General features: G+C 42.9%; 1 protein-coding gene across 1 annotated transcript in view; it reads left to right on the forward strand.

Annotated features, from left to right (window-relative positions):
- Nucleotides 1-268: 268 nt before the first annotated feature.
- The window catches only part of lbr (lamin B receptor), a 56,219-nt gene continuing 37,194 nt past the window's right edge, over nt 269-19,293 (forward strand). Inside the window, exons 1-4 of the mRNA XM_078542827.1 lie at nt 269-376; nt 5,662-5,829; nt 8,107-8,298; nt 8,944-9,045. Of these exons, the coding sequence (XP_078398953.1) occupies nt 5,665-5,829; nt 8,107-8,298; nt 8,944-9,045 (459 nt within the window). The 5' untranslated portion in view covers nt 269-376; nt 5,662-5,664. The remainder of the gene's footprint in view (nt 377-5,661; nt 5,830-8,106; nt 8,299-8,943; nt 9,046-19,293) is intronic.

Below are 19,293 nucleotides of genomic sequence, written 5' to 3' on the forward strand. Positions count from 1 at the left end.
GCAGTTAAAGAAGGTGCTGCGAGAGCGGCCCGGATCAGCCAATCAGCGAGCGGCACGGCCGTTCAAACTCATCCCTCTGGACCAATGAGGGATCTTGGCGCCTGAGGGGAGCTCGCGAGCTGTGGCGGTGGAAAACAAGAGCGTTGGTATTTTTTAAAAAAAACCGCCTTTTAGTCCGCACGAGAAAACTTTATTTTTTCTTGAAGGAAAGACTTCAAAATTTAAGGTAAGATACCGTTTTCCGTCATGTTCTGAGGTAAAGACGGTGGGTTTGGAAGCAAGATTTATTGTTTTTCAAACTTGTTTTTATTTGACGTTTTGAGAGGCCGGGGGGGTGGACGACGTGTTTCCTCCTGTCAAGCTGCTTCTTCGCACGGTGGGTGGAAATAAATAAAGTTACGCGTAAAAAAAAGTTAAGCTAACGGATGTCTTCTGGTTTTGTGTATAAAGATGCTTGTCGAGTTTTAATTCCTCCCGTTTTGCGGTAGCTGTCGGATTTAGGTGTTTTTGATCAAATTTCCTCCTCGTGAGCCGCGAGACTCCAGTAAAGTTTTTAAAATCCTGACTTCTCCCTCCAGTTTGAGCGTCAGAATTAAATGCATTCGCCATTTATATCCGACTTGCGCTTTCCATTTTGGTTGAAAACTTCTGCTGAAATATATATACCTATCTCGATGTCTGTGCATTTTTTCCCCAAATGTTGCAAGCGAGTGATCTGAGAAAAGCCGTTGGCCTCTTCTTCCCTGTTTAGAAACTTTTTATTCTGGATTTCTCCTTTTTGTTGTTGTTGTTGTTTGTATTAAACGCGGATTTACCTTGTGTTTATTTTCGGTGGTTTTTGGGCAGTAATTCTCCCCTCGGCTGCCAGATAACAAGTGTATGGGGAGGCACTTCCTGTGCTTCCAGCTGTCTGTCACTCAACAATAAGCAATTAAACCCCCCCCTCACTCACTCACTCACTAACTATTTCATTTCCCTACTGTTTAGCAAAGTTTCATTTCAAAATTTGTTTCAAACAGATTTTTCAAAAGATTGTAATTGAGAAACGAGCCTTTTTATTTGTGATCGACCTTTGTGTGAAGAGTTCATTTGTTTAAAAAAATATATATTTTTTTTGATGTCAGGGAAATGATGGAGTCAAAACCAGGTAAAATTTAATTGCTACCTTTTGATTGTAGGATTTGTTCACCGGAATCCGCTTTCCTATTCTAGTTTTTTGGCAAATGTTTGCAGCTTTGTGGGAAGAAAAGCATAGTTGGTATGAGACTTCAACTGGTGCTGGGTTTCACTTTTGCCAAGGCTGTAATTAGTGTAAAAGAGCAGTTGGCGTTTGCGGCTAATACTTTGTGTTGCAGGGTTGCTTTGCTCCTCAACTTTATGCTGTTTCTACTGTCTTTGTGCACAGGCTGTGGTGTTTAAATCTGTTTGGCCTCATTAGTTGTTGTGTTGAAATTAAATATTGATGTATAATTTGCCCTTGTTTCTCATCTCTTTCCTGACCCACCCACCCCCCCACCCACCCACCCCACACCACCCCACACCACCCCACACCACCCCACCACACCACACAACAACACACCACAGTATCTTTCCAGTGCAGAAGGAGGCCTTTCAGCCCATCGAGTCTGCACTGGCTCGCTGAAAGAGCCTTCCACCTAGTCCCACTCCCCTACCTTATCCCCGTAACCTTGCACATTCTCTCCCTTCAGGTAGCAATCCAATTCCCTTTTGAATGCCTCGATCGAACCTGCCGCCGCCACCCTTTCAGGAAGTTTTCCACTATTTACCCTGTCCATACTCCTCAGGATCTTGAACAGACATGATGCGGCCCCTGCTGTTTTCCTGGTTCCTTGGCTAGCCTTGTGTCAAGGTTACGCTGGAGGCTCCATTGAATTTTATCCCCACAGTTTCTTCCAAACATGTTAAAGGACTATCAGGATATGCTATGATTTGGCATAAACCACGTTTGTGTCCAGTCTTCCCTGTTTGTAAAGTAATGTAATGAAATTGTTGTGACTGGGAAAATCTGTTTGAAATTTGGTATTCGTTCTGTTCTTCATAAAGGGATAAGTGAATGGAATGCATTAAATTGCATGAATTGCACCAAAAACAACTTCTACAATATCCAAGTGGCATGACTATGAACCCCTGACAGGGTAATGCCATGGGAGGTGATTAACTAATTGAATCCAAATAAAGATTTGTTGGTATGAGATGTTTGATATTGTCCACTTTAGATTTGGTTATGCATAGAAACTCATAAATGCTGATTGTTGTTACTTCTATAACACCATTAGCATAGTCAAAACACCCCACAGCACTTCACAGGACCATAATGAGACAAAATTTAGTTTCTCCTCTTTCAGGTACTCTGCCTTCCAAAATTCCTAACCCAGCCCTTCAGAACCTATCACCCTTTCTACTCTCTTGCCTCTGTCCCAGGCTTACCTCTCTCTTAGAAAAGCTCACCACTTCCTTTTATGCCTCATTTGGTATTCTCTGAAGGTCCCATCACAGCATTGATTGCTGCTTCTTCACAGGCAGTGGCCCAAACTGTCCAGCCCTACTCTCTCACCAGTCTTCCCCAGCATGCTGACTGGGGGCTGATCTTGCCAATCTCCTCCCTGCCCAGTTTACCTTTCCCAATACTGAACCTGTGAACTCTGCCAGTGGTCCAACCATCACCGCCCCTCTCTGCATTTTCACCCAGAATGTCTGTTCACTGGTGGATAAAAAAACCCTTACAATCCATGAGTTTATTGTGGATTATTGCATCAATATCACAGCCTTGATGGAAACCTGACCGAGGGGTGATGATACCATTCCTCCCCATCTGGCTATACCTTTCACCACTTGCCTTGCTCAGGCTGTTGCGGTGGTAGTGTGGCTCTTATAGTCAAATCTCAGATTGGTCTTCCCCCTTACTGCTTTGGCACTTTTGGGAGTATCTCACCTTGCTCCTTGCACCTCTCATTTAAAATCCTGATTTTCTACTGCCTGCTGAAGTACAATGCCAATTTTCGTAATGGGCTATCTTAACTGGTTTTCTCCTTCAGGCCTTGCACCAAGTGGCTTCTTAATTGAGGTGATTTTAACCTCCATCTTATTTCATCATATTATCTCCCGAGTTTACTGATGTTCCTAAATCTAACTCTTCATGTAAACTCCCCATCCCACCTGGCCTTGCTATTCCCATAGTAGCAATCACAGGTAAAGCCATCTCTGATCCATTAATCTCTGAGCTCAACTTTTCCAAGAGACCCATCTACTTTATACCCACTAAGCTACTGAGCGCTCACTCTCACTGTCTCCCCCCCTCTCTGTCTCTCCTCTCCCCCCCCTCTCTGTCTCTCCTCTCCCCCCCCCCTCTCTGTCTCTCCTCTCCCCCCCCTCTCTGTCTCTCCTCTCCCCCCCCTCCCTGTCTCTCCTCTCCCCCCCCCTCTCTGTCTCTCCTCTCCCCCCCCTCTCTGTCTCTCCTCTCCCCCCCCTCTCTGTCTCTCCTCTCCCCCCCCTCTCTGTCTCTCCTCTCCCCCCCCTCTCTGTCTCTCCTCTCCCCCCCCTCTCTGTCTCTCCTCTCCCCCCCCTCTCTGTCTCTCTCCCTCCCCTCCAAGAATTGTACTCAAACTTGCATCAACTGGATCCACTGCATCCACAGTGCTTCATGTTTGCCCAGTCTTGTGTTGCTAGATCTGTTTGAAATCTATCGTATTTAGCATAGTGGTAGTGTCACACAACACGACGGAGGGTGTCCTCAACGTGAAGACAGGACTTTGTCTCCACCAGGACTGTGCAGTAGTGTCATGCATAGATGTCTCTGCGGCAGGCAGGTTGGTGAGGATAAGGTCAAGTATGTTTTTCCCTCTTGTTGATCCCCTCAATACCTGCCGCAGTCCCAGTCTAGCAGCTATGTCTTTTAGGACTTGGCCAGCTCGTTCTGTAGTGGTGCTGCTGAGCCACTCTTGGTCCATCCTGTGCTTCCTCCAAGCCTCCCAAGTGGTGTTCAACATGGAGGAGTACTGATTCATCAGCTGAGGGGGTAATGTGGTAATCAGCATGTGGTTTCCTTGCCAATGTGCCTGGTGCCACGAGACTTTATGGGGTGAGAAGTCGATGTTGAAGATTCCCAGGGCAGCAGCTCCCTCCTGTACATTGCTTTGCTCTGCTTTTTTAAAATTCATTCATGTGTGTGGGCATCACTGGCTCGACCATCCCTAATTACCCTTGTTCAGAGGGCATTTAAGAGTCAACCACATTGCTGTGGGTCTGGAGTTACATGTAGACCAGACCAGGTAAGGACGGCAGATTTCCTTCCCTAAAGGGACATTAGTTTTATTGAATTCAACCCGGGCCCCCGGAGCATTACCCCGGGTCTCTAATCATGTGACAATACCACTCCGCCATTGCCTTCCCTGATTTGTAGTGGAGTTCCCCAGGGGCCAGTATTGGAACCCTTGCTTTTTCTGATATATATTAATGACCTAGACCTTGGTTTGCCGGGAACAATTTCTAAATTTGCGAATGATACAAAACTTGGAAGCATTGTAAATTGTGAGGAGGATAGTGTAGAACTTCAAAAGGACATAGACAAGTTTATGGAATAGATGGATAGGTGGCAGGTGAAGTTCAATGCGGAGAAATGTGAAGTGACACATTTTGTTAGGAAGAACATGGAGATTCAGTGAAATAAAGGGCACAACTCAAAGGGGATTCAGGAGCTGGGTGTATAAGTGCATAAATATTTGAAGGCGGCAGGACAGGTTGAGAGCAATTAATAAAGCATACAGTATCCTAGGCTTTATTAATAGGGGCATAGAGTACAAGAGCAAGGACGTTATGTTGAGCTTGTATTAGACACTAGTTACCCTCAGCTGGAGTACTGCTTACAGTTCTGGGCACTGCATTTTAGGAAGGATGTGAAGGCATTAGGGAGAGTGCAGAAGACGTTTACAAGAATGATTCCAGGGATGAGAAACTTCAGTTATGAAAATAGACTGGAGAAGTTGGGACTCTTTTGCTTGGAGAAAAGGAAGGCTGAGAGTGAGTATTCAAAATCACAAGGGGCCTGGACAGGGTACATGGGGGCAACAGTTTCCATTGACAGTAGGATCAAGAGCCAGGAGGCACAGATTTAAGGTGATTGGTTTAAAAAAAAAGCAAAAGCGATATGAGAAAAAAAAAAGTGGTTAGAGTCGGGAATTCACTGCCTGAGAGTATGGTGGAAGCTCATTCAATTGGGCATTCAAGAGGGAATTAGATGATTATTTCAAAAGAAACAAGTGCAGGGCTACAGGGGAAGGCAGGAGAATGGCACTAGGTGAAATGCTTATTCACTGAGCCAGTGCAGATGAGATGGGCCAAATGGCCGCCTTCCGTGTTGTAACAATTCTGTCATTGTGTATCACAATTACCTGTCTTTTTACTGCATTGATAATTTGCACTTTGCTGCATAAAATGTGTGTGTAGTAAAACAGACATCAACTTTTTTATATTAAGGTAATTTGTCCAGTGCAGCAATGCTGTGACCTGTGTTCTTTCAGATATTGTACTCTGCATTCTTCAGGAAGAAATGAATGCTATGATCAATAGCCAGACAGCCTTTATTTTCATGTTATCTCCTTGTCTGCCTACCACAAATGGACTAAAGTATACGTTCCCTTACAGAGAATGCCAGCCAAAACATTCTCAGATGGTGAAATGGTAATGGGCCGTTGGCCAGGTAGCCACCTGTACTATGAGGTACAAGTGACGGGTTACAACAAGAGCACCCAGCTGTATGCAGTCAAGTACAAGGATGGCACTGAGCTGGACCTGAAAGAAAGTGATGTCAAGGTAATGTTGGTGACTGAATACTTTTTAAGATATAAAGAAAATGTTCTTGGGTTATTGCATGCAGTTGTGCTGTAACTGTCTTTCATTTCAAATTCTTGTTCCTCCTACCCCCAGATTCTGTAAGTATGAAATACTTTGAGTAATGCAATTGTTTGTGTTTCATCATTTGAAGAGAATCTGGCCAACAATTAGTTCATCACTGTGCATGATACATTTACCTGCTGTGGAAAGTAGCCCTTCAGTGGATTTTATTTCCTTCTTTCTCCTCTTCTGCTGGCTTGGATCTCCTGTGCTGCTTACAACCTCTTGTATCACCTACCTGGGAATGTGCTGAAGCAGGCCCACAGTACTGTGGCTGGAAAATCAAAAGGCACGTGCTTTGATTATTAAACCTCTTTTGACAGGGAAAACAAAATTCTTTTGGAAAGAATCTGTAACAACAGGAAAACATTTTCGGTTTAACAAATCCATCCCTTTTTTGATCCCAATCATGCCAACCAACACCTATCAATTCCATCTCTATCCAGAATGGATATGGTTGGCACTTGAACCTATTTATACTGTTTGCTTCAATGGTCTTTTCTGATCTCTTGCACCTGCAAAAAGTTAATTGTGACTATCTCTTCCTTAATCCCTGCTTACTATCCATCAACTCCTTCAAATATTCCCCCCCCAAAATAAACCTTCTAAATTGCTTCCAGCATTTTCCTACAGCCAGTAAACTTGTTTATAATTTCTATCTTTCCATCAAAGCTAGTAGGCATTACAATCAGACAACCAGCAAAGAGCTCTTATGAGTTCAACAATTCAGTGGGGTTCTAAAAAATGATTGGGGAAACACATCTCTTTTTTGGAATCTTTATTTTTATTGTGGCTGTTAACTGGTGAATTTCTTGACTCTGTTCATTCTGTCCCAGTTGTCTAAAACAAACAGTGACTTGAGGTTGTTCAAGTGCTTTACTGATACCTATTCTTAAGATACAAAACCAGAAAAATGCTGGAAATGCTCAGCAGGTCAGGCAGCATCATTGGAATGAGGACCAAAAATTAACACATTACATCTTGTGGCTCTGTGTTCCATCTTCTGCAAATGCTGCTTGACCTACTTAGTGTTCCAGCAATTTCCTTTTTTTTTGTTTGAATTCAAGCATCAGCTATATTCAGCTAAGCATCAGCTATATTAAGCTAATGATACCCACCTTCAACTTTTTCTTCCATTCTCTTCCTTTATTAAAACTGCTAATTTAAAAAAAATCTTCTTCAGTTATCTCCTGAAGGTATTTATTGCTTGGATAAGCAGTACCAATCGCATTCCGATTTTTCACCCAAGTGGCTTTCCTTCAAGTGTAAGCTTTGACTGTATCAAATTGCTCAGTTGTAGGAGGCAACACAGCCAAACCAGCTTCTGTCCTTGCTCTATGTCCAAATATATGAACATCTGCAGGAATCTCTTAACAGCCCTGTGCTTGAAACTACAGTGTTGATCATAAATTAGTCTAAAATTTTGAAGACAGTGAATCATTTGAACGTTATCAGCAGTTTCTTTAACTTTTAGAAAGTGTCCACATAAGGGCCATAGGATGAAAATTACAAAAATAGGAAAGACCATCTTTGTGGTAGGGCAGATTTCCAAAGGGAAGAAAAGATTAACTTGGTGTGAGAGGGCTTTATGAGATTGAATGGGATCAAGGTAAGTTGGGAGGCACCATTCTTGGGGGAAACGAGAGGGATACTATCAGGACTGAAGGTTGTTTTAAAATTCATGGAGCAAAAGATCCAACAAAATCTGGAGAAAGAGATAATAGTTTGTTTCACTATTGCATACTGGGCGGTGTGGAATTGAGTGATACAATCCACCCATGCTAGATTGGCGAGCTCTCCAGCTAATTCCATTTTTAAAAAAAAGTCTGGTTTAAAAAAATAACGAACTGATTTATTTCTTGATGGTGCTGTGAAACAATGTAAATGTCACAAACAATAGTCAGCTGCTCAGTCACTTTCTGGCCATGGGAATACTTGTGTTTGTGGAGTGAGGAGCGATACCATATTTGCCTGATTTTGTCTGTAATTGAAGCATCATTGTTTATTATTACAGATTTTTTAGTATTTGACATGAGCAAAGTGTGGATAATATAAATATGGATTCAGTGAAGTAAAATGAGAACCATTTGATTTATGAGCAAAAAGTTAATTCTTCAAGTTGATAGTGAATCTTTGAAAATGGTGAGTGCTAGAAAGTTAAATGTTAAGTAATCAATAACTTATTTTTATCATTAGCCCTTAAATTATTTTAAAACAAAGAAAGGGTCGTCTTCTCGACAACGTAGTCGATCTCGATCTCGATCACGTTCCCCTGCCAGAACACAGACCCCCAAGCGTTCATCCTCCCGTGGCAGGGAGACCAAGAAACCTGTGCAGAAGGAAGAAGTGCAAAAGAAAAATCTGCCTCCAGTGAAATTTGTCCATGAGGTATGTGAAACTGCTTCTATTAAGACCTGGACAGACTCAGTACCATGCTGTCTGCCCATGTGCCTGTGTATGAGTCAAACTCTCAACCACTTAACCCTCAATGGACTTTAATGTGTGCTAGAAATGAGAATGGAAGGAGATAGGTAGCCTAATAGTTTCTATCCATATGCCACCACCTTGTTTGTTTCTGTTGAGATTATTACCATTTAATAATTAGTGTAACTGCTAATCAGTGGGCTGGCTGGATGTGTAGTAATTTATTAGTAGCAATGTTAAAAGGAAATTGTACTTAGCTGCTCTTGAGCATCACATCAGCGCGAATGGCAGATACCTGCCTGTCTTTTTTGCTGGGACATGGGTGCACACAGAGATACTAAAGAAGGAGAAAGGCAAAAGAGAATGCACAAATTGGCATTGATTTTGCTTGTAGAAATTGGAAGATAAATAGAACCCTGGCAAAAATGCACAAGTTGAAGATTTTGAACTCCAGTAGTACTGCTGGTGTGTTGGACTGCATTACAGTTGAGTCTGAGTAGGATTAGCTGTTTTATGTATGTCTAGAGAGACCTATTAAAGCAAATACTTTAATTCTGAGAAATACTGTAATGTTTAATATCTGAGTCTTATTGATGCTTTTTGAATGAGAAACTCCAGGAGAACAGTACCAACAGCAAAACTACCTCTGTGATAGACGACAAAGAGGAGAAGGAGGAGAACAACACCAAGAATACCTACAGAGTCGTTGAGGTAGGGAACCCCTTCTGTATGCAAGAACTCATTACTTAAATTCAATATTGGAAATCATTGCTGACTCTTTACTGGGATTCACTCAGTTATCTTTTACTGAATTGTTATTTTTCTTGCCTTATTTTGTTCCTTTTTAATTTTTCCTTCTATCTTAGAGTTTTTTCTAATCAGACTCCTTCATACTATTTAATACATTTTGCTCTGCCCTTTTCAAACTTTCCTTTCTATTCTACAATCTTTCTGTTTTGTTTTGTTTAATTCCTCCATGTTCTATACCGCAGCCCTTGGCCATGTGTAGAAAACATCTTTACATTGTATTGCTGATAGCACCTGGCTGGACAACCTCAAAGGTCTCTTGCTTAGATGTAAAATTCTAATTTGAACATCGTGTTTGTGACCCTGGAAACTATTGACTTGTGCTATGAGAAAGGGATATTTGTGTATTTTCCAATATAATTAGTAAAATAGGGGAATGTTCCATAAATCACAATGTATAGGTCGACCCAGCATATAAGATGACCCCATTTTTCTGGCCCCAGAAATCATACTTTTGCGTGTTGTCATGGACAAGAGGGGGTTTGATTTAAACAACTCTGATTTCTCCTCTCACAACCCGTCTAAACAGAAAGATGTTTTTGATCTGCTTTCCCCTTGATAAGCGGTGGTGCATTTCCCAACCCCTCATTTTGGTGGGATCCAATTTCTATTAATAACCCCACAGCAAACTTGTAATAAGTTGAACTTGGAGTTAGTTTATTTGCACACGCTCAAAATGCAGAAGGTTGGGGTGGGGGGGGTCGCTATGTGGCCCCCTGTGCATTCATACAGTAAAAAGGGATAGAGAAATAAATATTTACAGGACTAAGACCAGAGAGAAAAGAATTATTGTTTCATGTGTCCAGAGTCCAGAATCAAAAATCCATTGGTGTATTCCTTCACAGAGGTAAGCAGGTTGAAAACTGATACTGGATAATTCCAGTAGAGATGAATTCCATGATGAGAAAGGCACGCAGAGATGAATCAGGCTGTGTTTTTTTTTGTTCACTCACGGGATGTGGGCATCACTGGCTAGGTGACGGTAAACCAAAGCTGGATAATTCACTTCTCCAGGAGAGATGACTTCCACGATGAGCCAGGCACAGAGATGAATCTTTCTTCTAAGCGGTGGTGCAAAAGGTCCAGTAGTTCCAGTAGAAACAATGTAGATGGAACCAGGCATTCAAACCTGGACAGAACCCCTTTTCTGTGCTGCTGCTCAGCACATACAAACAAGGAACAGTGTAATCCATTCAGCCCCTCGAGCTTGCTTCACCATTTAATAAGATCATGGCTGCTCTGATAGTAATCTGAAATCTGCATTCTATGCACTGCGAATAACCTATCACTCACTTGCTTACCAAGAATTTATCCACATCTGCCTTAAAAGCATTCAAAGACTCTGCTTCCGCTACCTTTTCAGAAAAAGAGTTCCAAAGATTTATGATGCTCTGAGTGAAAAAATTTCGCCTCATCTCAGTTTTAAGTGGACGACTCCTTATTTTTAAACAGTGACCCCTAGTTCTAGATTCTCCCACAAGAAGAAACGCCCTCTCCACTTCCACCCTGTCATGACCTCTCAGGATCTTATGTTTCAATCAAGTCGCCTCTTACTCTTCCAAATTCCAGTGGATACAAGCCTAATCTGTCCAACCTTTCCTCATAAGACAACCCACCCATTCCAAGTATTAGACTGGTAAACATTCTCTGAACTGCTTTCAACGCATATACATCCTTCCTTAAATAAGGTGACCGATACTGTACACAGTGCTCGAGATGTGGTCGCACTAGTATCTTGTACAACTGAAGCATAACCTCCCTACTTTTGTATTGAGTTCCCCTCATAATATATGATAACATTCTATTAGCTTTCCTAATTACTTGTATACTACCCTTTTGTGATTCATGCACTAGGACACCCAGATCCCTCTGCACCTCAGAGCTCTGCAATCTCTCACCACTTAGATAATATACCTCTCTTTTATTCTTCCAACCAAAATGGACAATTTCACATTTTCCCATGTTAAACTCCATCTGCCAGATCTTTGCCCACTCACTTAACCTCACTCACTTAACCTATCTATATCTGTTTGTAGCCTCCCTATCTCCACTTCACTTTTTAAAAAAATTCATTCACGGGATCAGGGCTTTGCTGGCTGGGCCAGCATTAATTGCCCATCCTTAGTTGCCCTTGAGAAACTGGTGGTGAACTGCCTTCTTGAACCGTTGCAGTCCATGTGGTGTAGGTACACCCACACTGCTGTTTGGAAGGGAGTTCCAGGATTTTGACCCAGCGACAGTGAAGGAACGGCGATATATTTCCAAGTCAGGATGGTGGGTGACTTGGAGGGGAACTTGCAGGTGGAGCTGTTCCCATCTATCTGCTGCCCTTGTCCTCCTAGATGGTGGTGGTTGTGGGTTTGGATGGTTATGTCTAAGGAGTCTTGGTGAATTCCTGCAATGCATCTTGTAGATGGTACACACTGCTGCTATTGTGTGTTGGTGGTGGAGGGAGTGAATGTTTGTGGATGTGGTGCCAATCAAGCGGGCTGCTTTGAGTGTTGTGGGAGCTGCACTCATCCAGGCAAGCGGGGAGTATTCCATTATACACCTGACTTGTGCCTTGTAGATGGTGGACAGGCTTTGGGGAGTCAGGAGGTGAGTTACTTGCTGCAGGATTCGTAGCCTCTGACCTGCTCTTGTAGCCACAGTATTTATATGGCTAGTCCAGTTCAGTTTCTGATCAATGGTAACTCCCAGGATGTTGTTATTGGGAGATTCAGTGATGATAATGACATTGAGCGTCAAGGGGCAATGGTTAGATTCTCTCTTGTTGGAGATGGTCATTGTCTACCAGTTGTGTGGCATGGATGCTACTTGCCACTTGTCAGCCGAAGCCTGGATATTGTCCAGGTCTTGCTGCGTTTGGACACGGACTGCTTCAGTATCTGAGGAGTCACGAATGATGCTTAACATTTTGCAATCATCAGTGAACATCCCCACTTCTGACCTTATGATGGAAGGAAGGTCATTGATGAAGCAGCTGAAGATGGTTGGGCTCAGGAACTCCTGCAGTGATGTCCTGGAGCTGAGATGACTGACCTCCAACAACCACAACCATCTTCCTTTGTGCTAGGTATGACTCCAACCAGTGGAAAGTTTTCTGCTCTGATTTCCATTGACTCCAGTTTTGCTAGGGCTCCTTGATGCCACACTCGGTCAAATGCGGCCTTGATGCCAAGGGCAGTCACTCTCACCTCGCCTCAGGAGTTCAGCACTTTTGTCCATGTTTGAACCAAGGCTGTAATGAGGTCAGGGGCTCAGTGGCCCTGGCGAAACCCAAACTGGGTGTCGCTGAGCAGGTTATTGTTAAGCAAGTGCTGCTTGATCGCACTGTTGATGACCCCCTCCATTACTTTACTGATGATGGAGAGTGGACTGATAGGGCAATAATTGACCGGGTTGGATTTGTCCTGCAGGACTCTGGGCAATTTTCCACATAGCCGGGTAGATGCCAGTGTTGTAGCTGTACTGGAACAGCTTGGCTAGGGGCGCGGCAAGTCCTGGAGCAGACGTCTTTAGTACTATTGCTGGAATATTGTCAGGGCCCAAAGCCTTTGCAATATCCATTGCCTTCAGCTGTTTCTTGATATCACGTGGAGTGAATCGAATTGGCTGAAGACTGGCATCTGTGATGCTGGAGACCTCTGGAGAAGGCCAAGATGGGGCATCCACTCAGCAATTCTGGCTGAACGTTTTTGCAAATGCTTCAGTCTTATCTTCCGCATGCTGGGCTCCTCCATCATTGAGGATGGGGATATTTGTGGAGCGTCCTCCTCCACTGAGCTGTTTAATTGTCCACCACCATTCACGGCTGGATGTAGCAGGATGGTCTGATCCATTGGTTGTGGAATTGTTTAGCTCTGTCTATTGCTTGCTGCTTATGCTATTTGGCACACTGTTGTAGCTTCACCAATGTCACTAATGTTCACCAAAACCCTTTAAGGAAGGAAAACTGCTGTCTTTACCTGGTCTGGCCTACATGTTACTCCAGACTAACAGCAATGTGGTTGACTCTTAAAAGCCCTCTTAACAAGTGCAATTCAGAATGGGCAATAAATGCTAACCTAGCCAGTGGCGCCCACATCTAATGATTAATAAAAAACAAAGGTTGATAACTCATTTTTAGGTATGCCTGGTGCTGCTCCTGGCATGCCCTCCTTCATTGCACTCTGCATTGAACCAGGGTTGTTCCCCTGGCTTGATGGTAGAGTTGGGGGGATATGCTGGGCCATGAGGTTACAGATTGTGTTTGAGTACAGTTCTGCTGCTGCCGCTGGCCCACAGTGCCTCATGGATGCCGAGTCTTGAGTTGCTAGATCTGTTCAAAATCTATCCCATTTAGCGCACGATGGAGGGTATCCTCAATGTGAAGGCTCCACAATGACTGTGTGGTGGTCACTCCTACTGATACTGTCATAGACGGATGCACCTGTGGCAGGCAGGTTGGTGAGGATAAGGCCAAGTATGTTTTTCCCTCTTGGTTCCCTCACCACCTGCCGCAGACCCAGTCTAGCAGCTATGTCATTTAGGACTTAGTCAGCTTGGTCAGTAGTGGTGCTACCGAGCCACTCTTGGTGCTGGACATTGAAGTCCTCCACCCAGAGAACATTTTGCACCCTTGCCACCCTCAGTGCTTCCTCCAAGTGATGTTCAACATGGAGGAGCACTGATTCATCAGCTGAGGGAGGGCGGTACGTGGTAATCAGCAGGAGAACTTGCCCATGTTTGACCTGATGCCTTGAGACTTCATGGGGCCCGGAATTGATGTTGAGGACTCCTAGGGCAACTCCCTCCCGACTGTATACCACTGTGCCGCCACCTCTGCAGGGTGGGACAGGACATACCCAGGGATGGTGATGGTGGAGCCTGGGACATTATCTGTTAGATATGATTCCTTTGAGGATGACTATGTCAGGCTGTTGGTTTCATTCCTTTTTTGTGTCTTTGTAGTGGTTTGTTGCAACTGAGTGGCTTGCTAGGCCATTTTAAGTCAACCGCATTGCTGTGGGTCTGGAATCACATGTAGGCCAGACCAGGTAATGTCCTAAAGGACATTAGTGAACCAGATGGGTTTTTACAACAACCGACAATGGTTTCATGGTCATCATTGCGCTTTTAATTCCAGGTTTTTATTGAATTCAAATTCCACCATCTGCTCTGGCGGGATTCGAACTCGGGTCCCCAGAGCATTACCCAGGGTCGCCCCCCCATCCCCCTGTCCTGTCCCCTCCCCTCCACATCTTTTTTGTCATCAGCACATTTGGCAACCATCCCTTCAATCCCTTCACCCAGCTGTGCTTGCTGTTAGCTAACCAATCTTTTATCCATGTCAATATGCTAACCCCTATTCCATGAGCTTTTATTTTCCACAATAACTTTTAACGTGGCAATTTATCAAATGTCTTATGGAAATATAACCTAAGTACCGTGCATTCATCTGTTCCCCTTTATACACAGCACGTTACTTCCTCAAAGAATTCCAATAAGTTGGTTAAACACAATTTCCCTTTCACAAAACCATGTTGACCCTGCCTGATGACCTTGAGCTTATCCAAGTGCCCTGCTATAACTTCTTTAATAATAGCTTCTGACATTTTCCATTTGACAGATGTTAAGCTAACTGGCCTGCAGTTTCCCACTTTCTGTCTCCCTTCCTTCTTGAATAATGGAGTTAAATTTGCTATCTTCCAATCTAATGAGACCTTCCCCAAATCTAGGGAGTTTCAGAAAATTAAAACCAACGCATCAACTATCTCACTAGACACTTTTTTTAAGATCCTAAGATGAAGTTCATCAGGAGCTGGGCTTTTGTCAGCCCGCAGCTCCAAACATTTACTCAGTACCACTTCTCTGGTGATTGTAATTTCTTGACTCCCTTCCCCTCTTCCATTTCCTGGTTTACAGCTACTTCTGAGATGTTAATTCTATCCTCTATAGTAAAAACTGATGCAAAATACCTGTTCAATTCATCTGCTAGCTCCTTGTTTCCCATTATCAATTCTGTAGACTCACTTTGTATAGGACCAACGCTCACTTTGTTAACTTTTTTTTTAAAAATGTTTATAAAAACCCTTACTATCTGTTTTTATTTCTGGCTAGCTTTCTCTCATACTCTTAATTTTTCCCTCCTTATTAGTTTTTTAGTCATTCTTTGCTGTTCCTTATATTCTGTCCAATCTTCTGGCCTTCCACCCACCTTTGCACAATTATATGTTTTTTCTTTAAGTTTGATACTATCTTTAACCTTTCTAGTTAACCACGGATGGTGTGTTTGTCCTTTGGTAGACTGAAAGGTAGCAGACTGAGCTTTGCAGCTCCACAAGGCAATATTATGGGGTGGACGGGGTGGTGGTCATGTCGCCTGGCTCCCACCTAATATTTTGGCTTTGACAAAGGGTGTATTTCCCTTGTCTGGGTTCCTGAGATTGTTAATGTTCTAACCATTAAGTCTTAATGGGAGGTTGCAGGGTCCTTTGTCCTAGCAGATGAATGGGCTCCAGTAACGTCGTAAATGTCGCCCCTTCTCCCCCCACCGCTCTCCTTTCAGCCCCAACATGCTGTACTCTCCTCAAGTAGTCAGCCTCAATTTGCACCCCACAAATGCATGATTTATTTACTGGTACCTTATAACTGAGAGCAAGGGATCAAGCACGCGATACAGGCTGTGTTGTGGATGCTGATGACCAATTCAAAATGGCAACTGCTTACACCGATGCCAGCGGTTCGCTTTTAGACTTGGTGTATAAGTTGAGGCCCTTTTTTTTTTAGAGGGATATTTCGAGGCTACACAGGTCAACTTATATCCCGACATCCATGGTAATTGTCTCTCCTGGAATTTTCTTACATGAGTCCCATAGTTAAAATGTTTAAAGCCACTTAAACCTAAAATAGTTTGTAAATTTTGATTGGCTATTTTATCAGAGCTGCCATTTCTTGCTTTTAGAGTGGAGTTGGTGCACTGATGTGTGACTCTGTTTTTCATCCCTCTTGCCATTTATGATTTTCCTGTCTAAAAGAGCCACACGATGTGACTGCCCCTCCAGAGACATGTAGTTAGTTTTGTGGCCCCACACCACTAGATAGAACCAGCATTTTGTTTGACTATCTTTAATCAAGTTTTTTTCAGAGAGGATGGATTGTGTGCAGTGCAGTTGATATAGTGTATATGCACTTTCAAAAGTTGTTTAACAAAGTACCACATATTAGGCTTGTTTGCAAAAATTGAAACACACCAAATAAAAGGGGCAGCAGCGTCATGGTAAAATTGGCTAACGGACAGAAAACGAGGATTGTGGTGGGTGGGTGGCTGTTTTTCGGATTGGAGAGAGGTAGATAATGGAGTTCCCAGGGTTCAGTGCTTTGACCACTGCTGTTTTTGATATACATTAATGACTTGGGGGATATAGGGGCCAATTTCAAAATTTACAGATACCACAAAACTTGGAAGTATAGTAAACAATGACGAAAATAGTAATAGAGTGCAAGAGGACACAGGCAGGGTGCTGGATTCAGTGAACACATGGTACATGAAAATTGATGCAGAGAAGTCTGAAGTAATATATTTTGGTAGGAGGAGTGAGAGGGAGACTGAATGTTAAATGGCACAATTTTGAAGGGATTTCAAGAAGAGAAAAACTTTGGCGTGTTTGTGCACAAATCTTTGAAGGTGGAAGGACAGGTTAACAAAGCAGTTAATAAAATATATGGAGACATAAGAGTACTAAAGCCAGGAGGTTATGCTAAACCTATGTAAAACACCAGTTCAACCCCAGCTGGAGTAGTGTGTCCAGTTCTGGGGACTACACTTCAGGAAAGATGCAAAGCCTTTGGAGATGGTTTAGAATAGATTTGCTAGAATGGTTTCAGGATTGAGGGATTACAGTTGCTTGGAGAAGCTTGTGGTGTTCTCCAGAAGAGCAAAGAAGGCTAAGAGGAGATTTGTTAAGAGGTTTTTTAAAGTTATGAAGGATTTAGATAGAGTAAACTAAAATAAATTATTTTCAATGGCTGAAGAATCAATAATCAAAAGGCAAGGGTTTCCGGTGATTGTCAAAAGAATCATAGGCTACGTGAAGAAAAGCCTTTTTGTGCAAAGAGTGGTTGGGATTGGGAATACACTGCCTGATAGGGTGATAAATACTGGATTCAATAGTACCCTTCAAAAAGGAATTGGATAAATGAAGGATAAACAAAGTGAAGGGGCATGGAGTACTTAAGATTTCCAGAAGGCTTTCATAAGGTGCCACATCAAAGGTCATTGTGAAAAATAAAAGCTCATGATGTAAGGGGTAACATTGGCATGGAGAGAAGATTGGCTAATCAACAGGAAACAGAGGGTAGGCATAAATGGGTCTTTTTCTGGTTAGCAAGATTTAACAAGTGGTGTGCCATCAGTGTTGGGGCCTCAACTTTTTACAATTTATATCAATGGATGAAAGGACTGAAGGTATGGTTGCTAAATTTGCTGATGACACAAAAATGAGTAGGAAAGTAAGATGTGAAGAGGACATAAGGGGGCTACAAAGGGACATAGATGGGTCAAATGAGTGGGCAAAGATCTGACAAATGGAGTATAATGTGGGCAAATGCGAAATTGTCCATTTTGGCAGGAAAAATAAAGAAGTATATTATCTAAATGGCGAGAGATTGCAGAGCTCTGAGTTGCAGAGGGATCTAGGTGTCCTAGTGCATGAATCACAAAAGGCTAGTATGCAGGTACAACAATTAGGAAAGCTAATAGAATGTTATTGTTTATTGCGAGGGGAATAGAAAACAAAAGTAGGAAGGTTATGCTTCAGTTATACAAGGCACTGGTGAGACCACATCTGGAGTATTGGTCTCTTTATTTAAGGAAGGATGTAAATGCATTGGAAGTAGTTTAGAGAAAGTTTACTAGACTAATACCTGGAATGGAGGAGGTGGGGTTGTCTTGCGAGGAAAGGTTGGACAGGCTACACTTGTATCCGCTGGAGTTTAGAAGAGTAAGGGGCAATTTGATTGAAACCTTTAAGATCCTGAGGGGTCTTGACAGGGTGGATGTAGAGAAGATGTTTCCTCTTGTGGGAGAATCTAGAACTAGAGGTCACTGTTTTAAAAATAGGAGGTTGCCCATTTAAGACAGATGAGAAATTTTTTTCTCTGTGGGTTGAGTGTATTTGGAACTCTGCTTCCACCGCTTTTTGAGGAAGAGAGTCTGAATATTTTTAAGGTAGAGGTAGACAGATTCTTAATGAGCAAGGGGATGAAAGGTTATCGGGGGTAGGTGGGAATGTGGAGTTGAGGTTACAATCTGGTCAGCCATGACCTTGGATGGTGGAGCAGACACGAAGGGCCAAGTGGCCTAGTCCTGCTCCAGATTCTTATGTTCGTATGTGTATGTTTGAAAGGGCAGGGGGAGTGGGACTAACTGGGTTGCTCTTTGAAAGAGCTGGTACAGACTTCGGGCTGAGTGGCTTTCTGTGCTGTACTGTTGTTTGATGAGGGCACCTCCAGTTGAAACTTTGAGATTATTTAGCTGCTATGCTGCATTTATACTTTTAATTTAATGACTTCCCACTAAATTATGGCCTATCTTGGTTTTGGAGATTCAACAAAGGCAGTCTGATATACCTATGGTTTAGTTGTTTCTGACCAACCAGATAACAGAGTATGGTATGGCTGATTTTAGTGAATCATTTCACTTCTGGAAGTGGTGATTCTTTACATGAATGTAGGTTGAAACATCAAAAGACTTCCTTTAAGGATGTAAAAGCAGGAAATGTTGGAAAAACGTGCGCGCCTGGCAGCATCTGGAGAGAGAAACAGAGTTTACGTTTTGAGTCCGTATGACTCTTCAGCACCGAAGAGAGGTAGAAATGTGATACAGACTCGAACCATTAACTCTATTTCTCTTTCCACAGATGCTGCCAGATCTGCTGAGCTTTCCCAGCATTTTCGGTTTTTATTTCTGATTTCCAGCATCGCAGTTTTTTGCTTTGATTCTTTAAGGATGTATTTCCTTTCCCATGCCCCTATGGCTAAGGAAGTGTAGAAGATGGTTTTGTCCCACTGTGTGACCAATACTTGTTGGGAATCAGGAGATTCTCAATGTTGTTTTTCTCATGCAAAATGTCTGCCTTTTGCTGCTGGCTCACTAATACGATCTCAGCT

Source organism: Cetorhinus maximus, chromosome 5, assembly GCF_964194155.1.
Source record: "Cetorhinus maximus chromosome 5, sCetMax3.hap1.1, whole genome shotgun sequence".
Taxonomy (NCBI): Eukaryota; Metazoa; Chordata; class Chondrichthyes; order Lamniformes; family Cetorhinidae; genus Cetorhinus; species Cetorhinus maximus.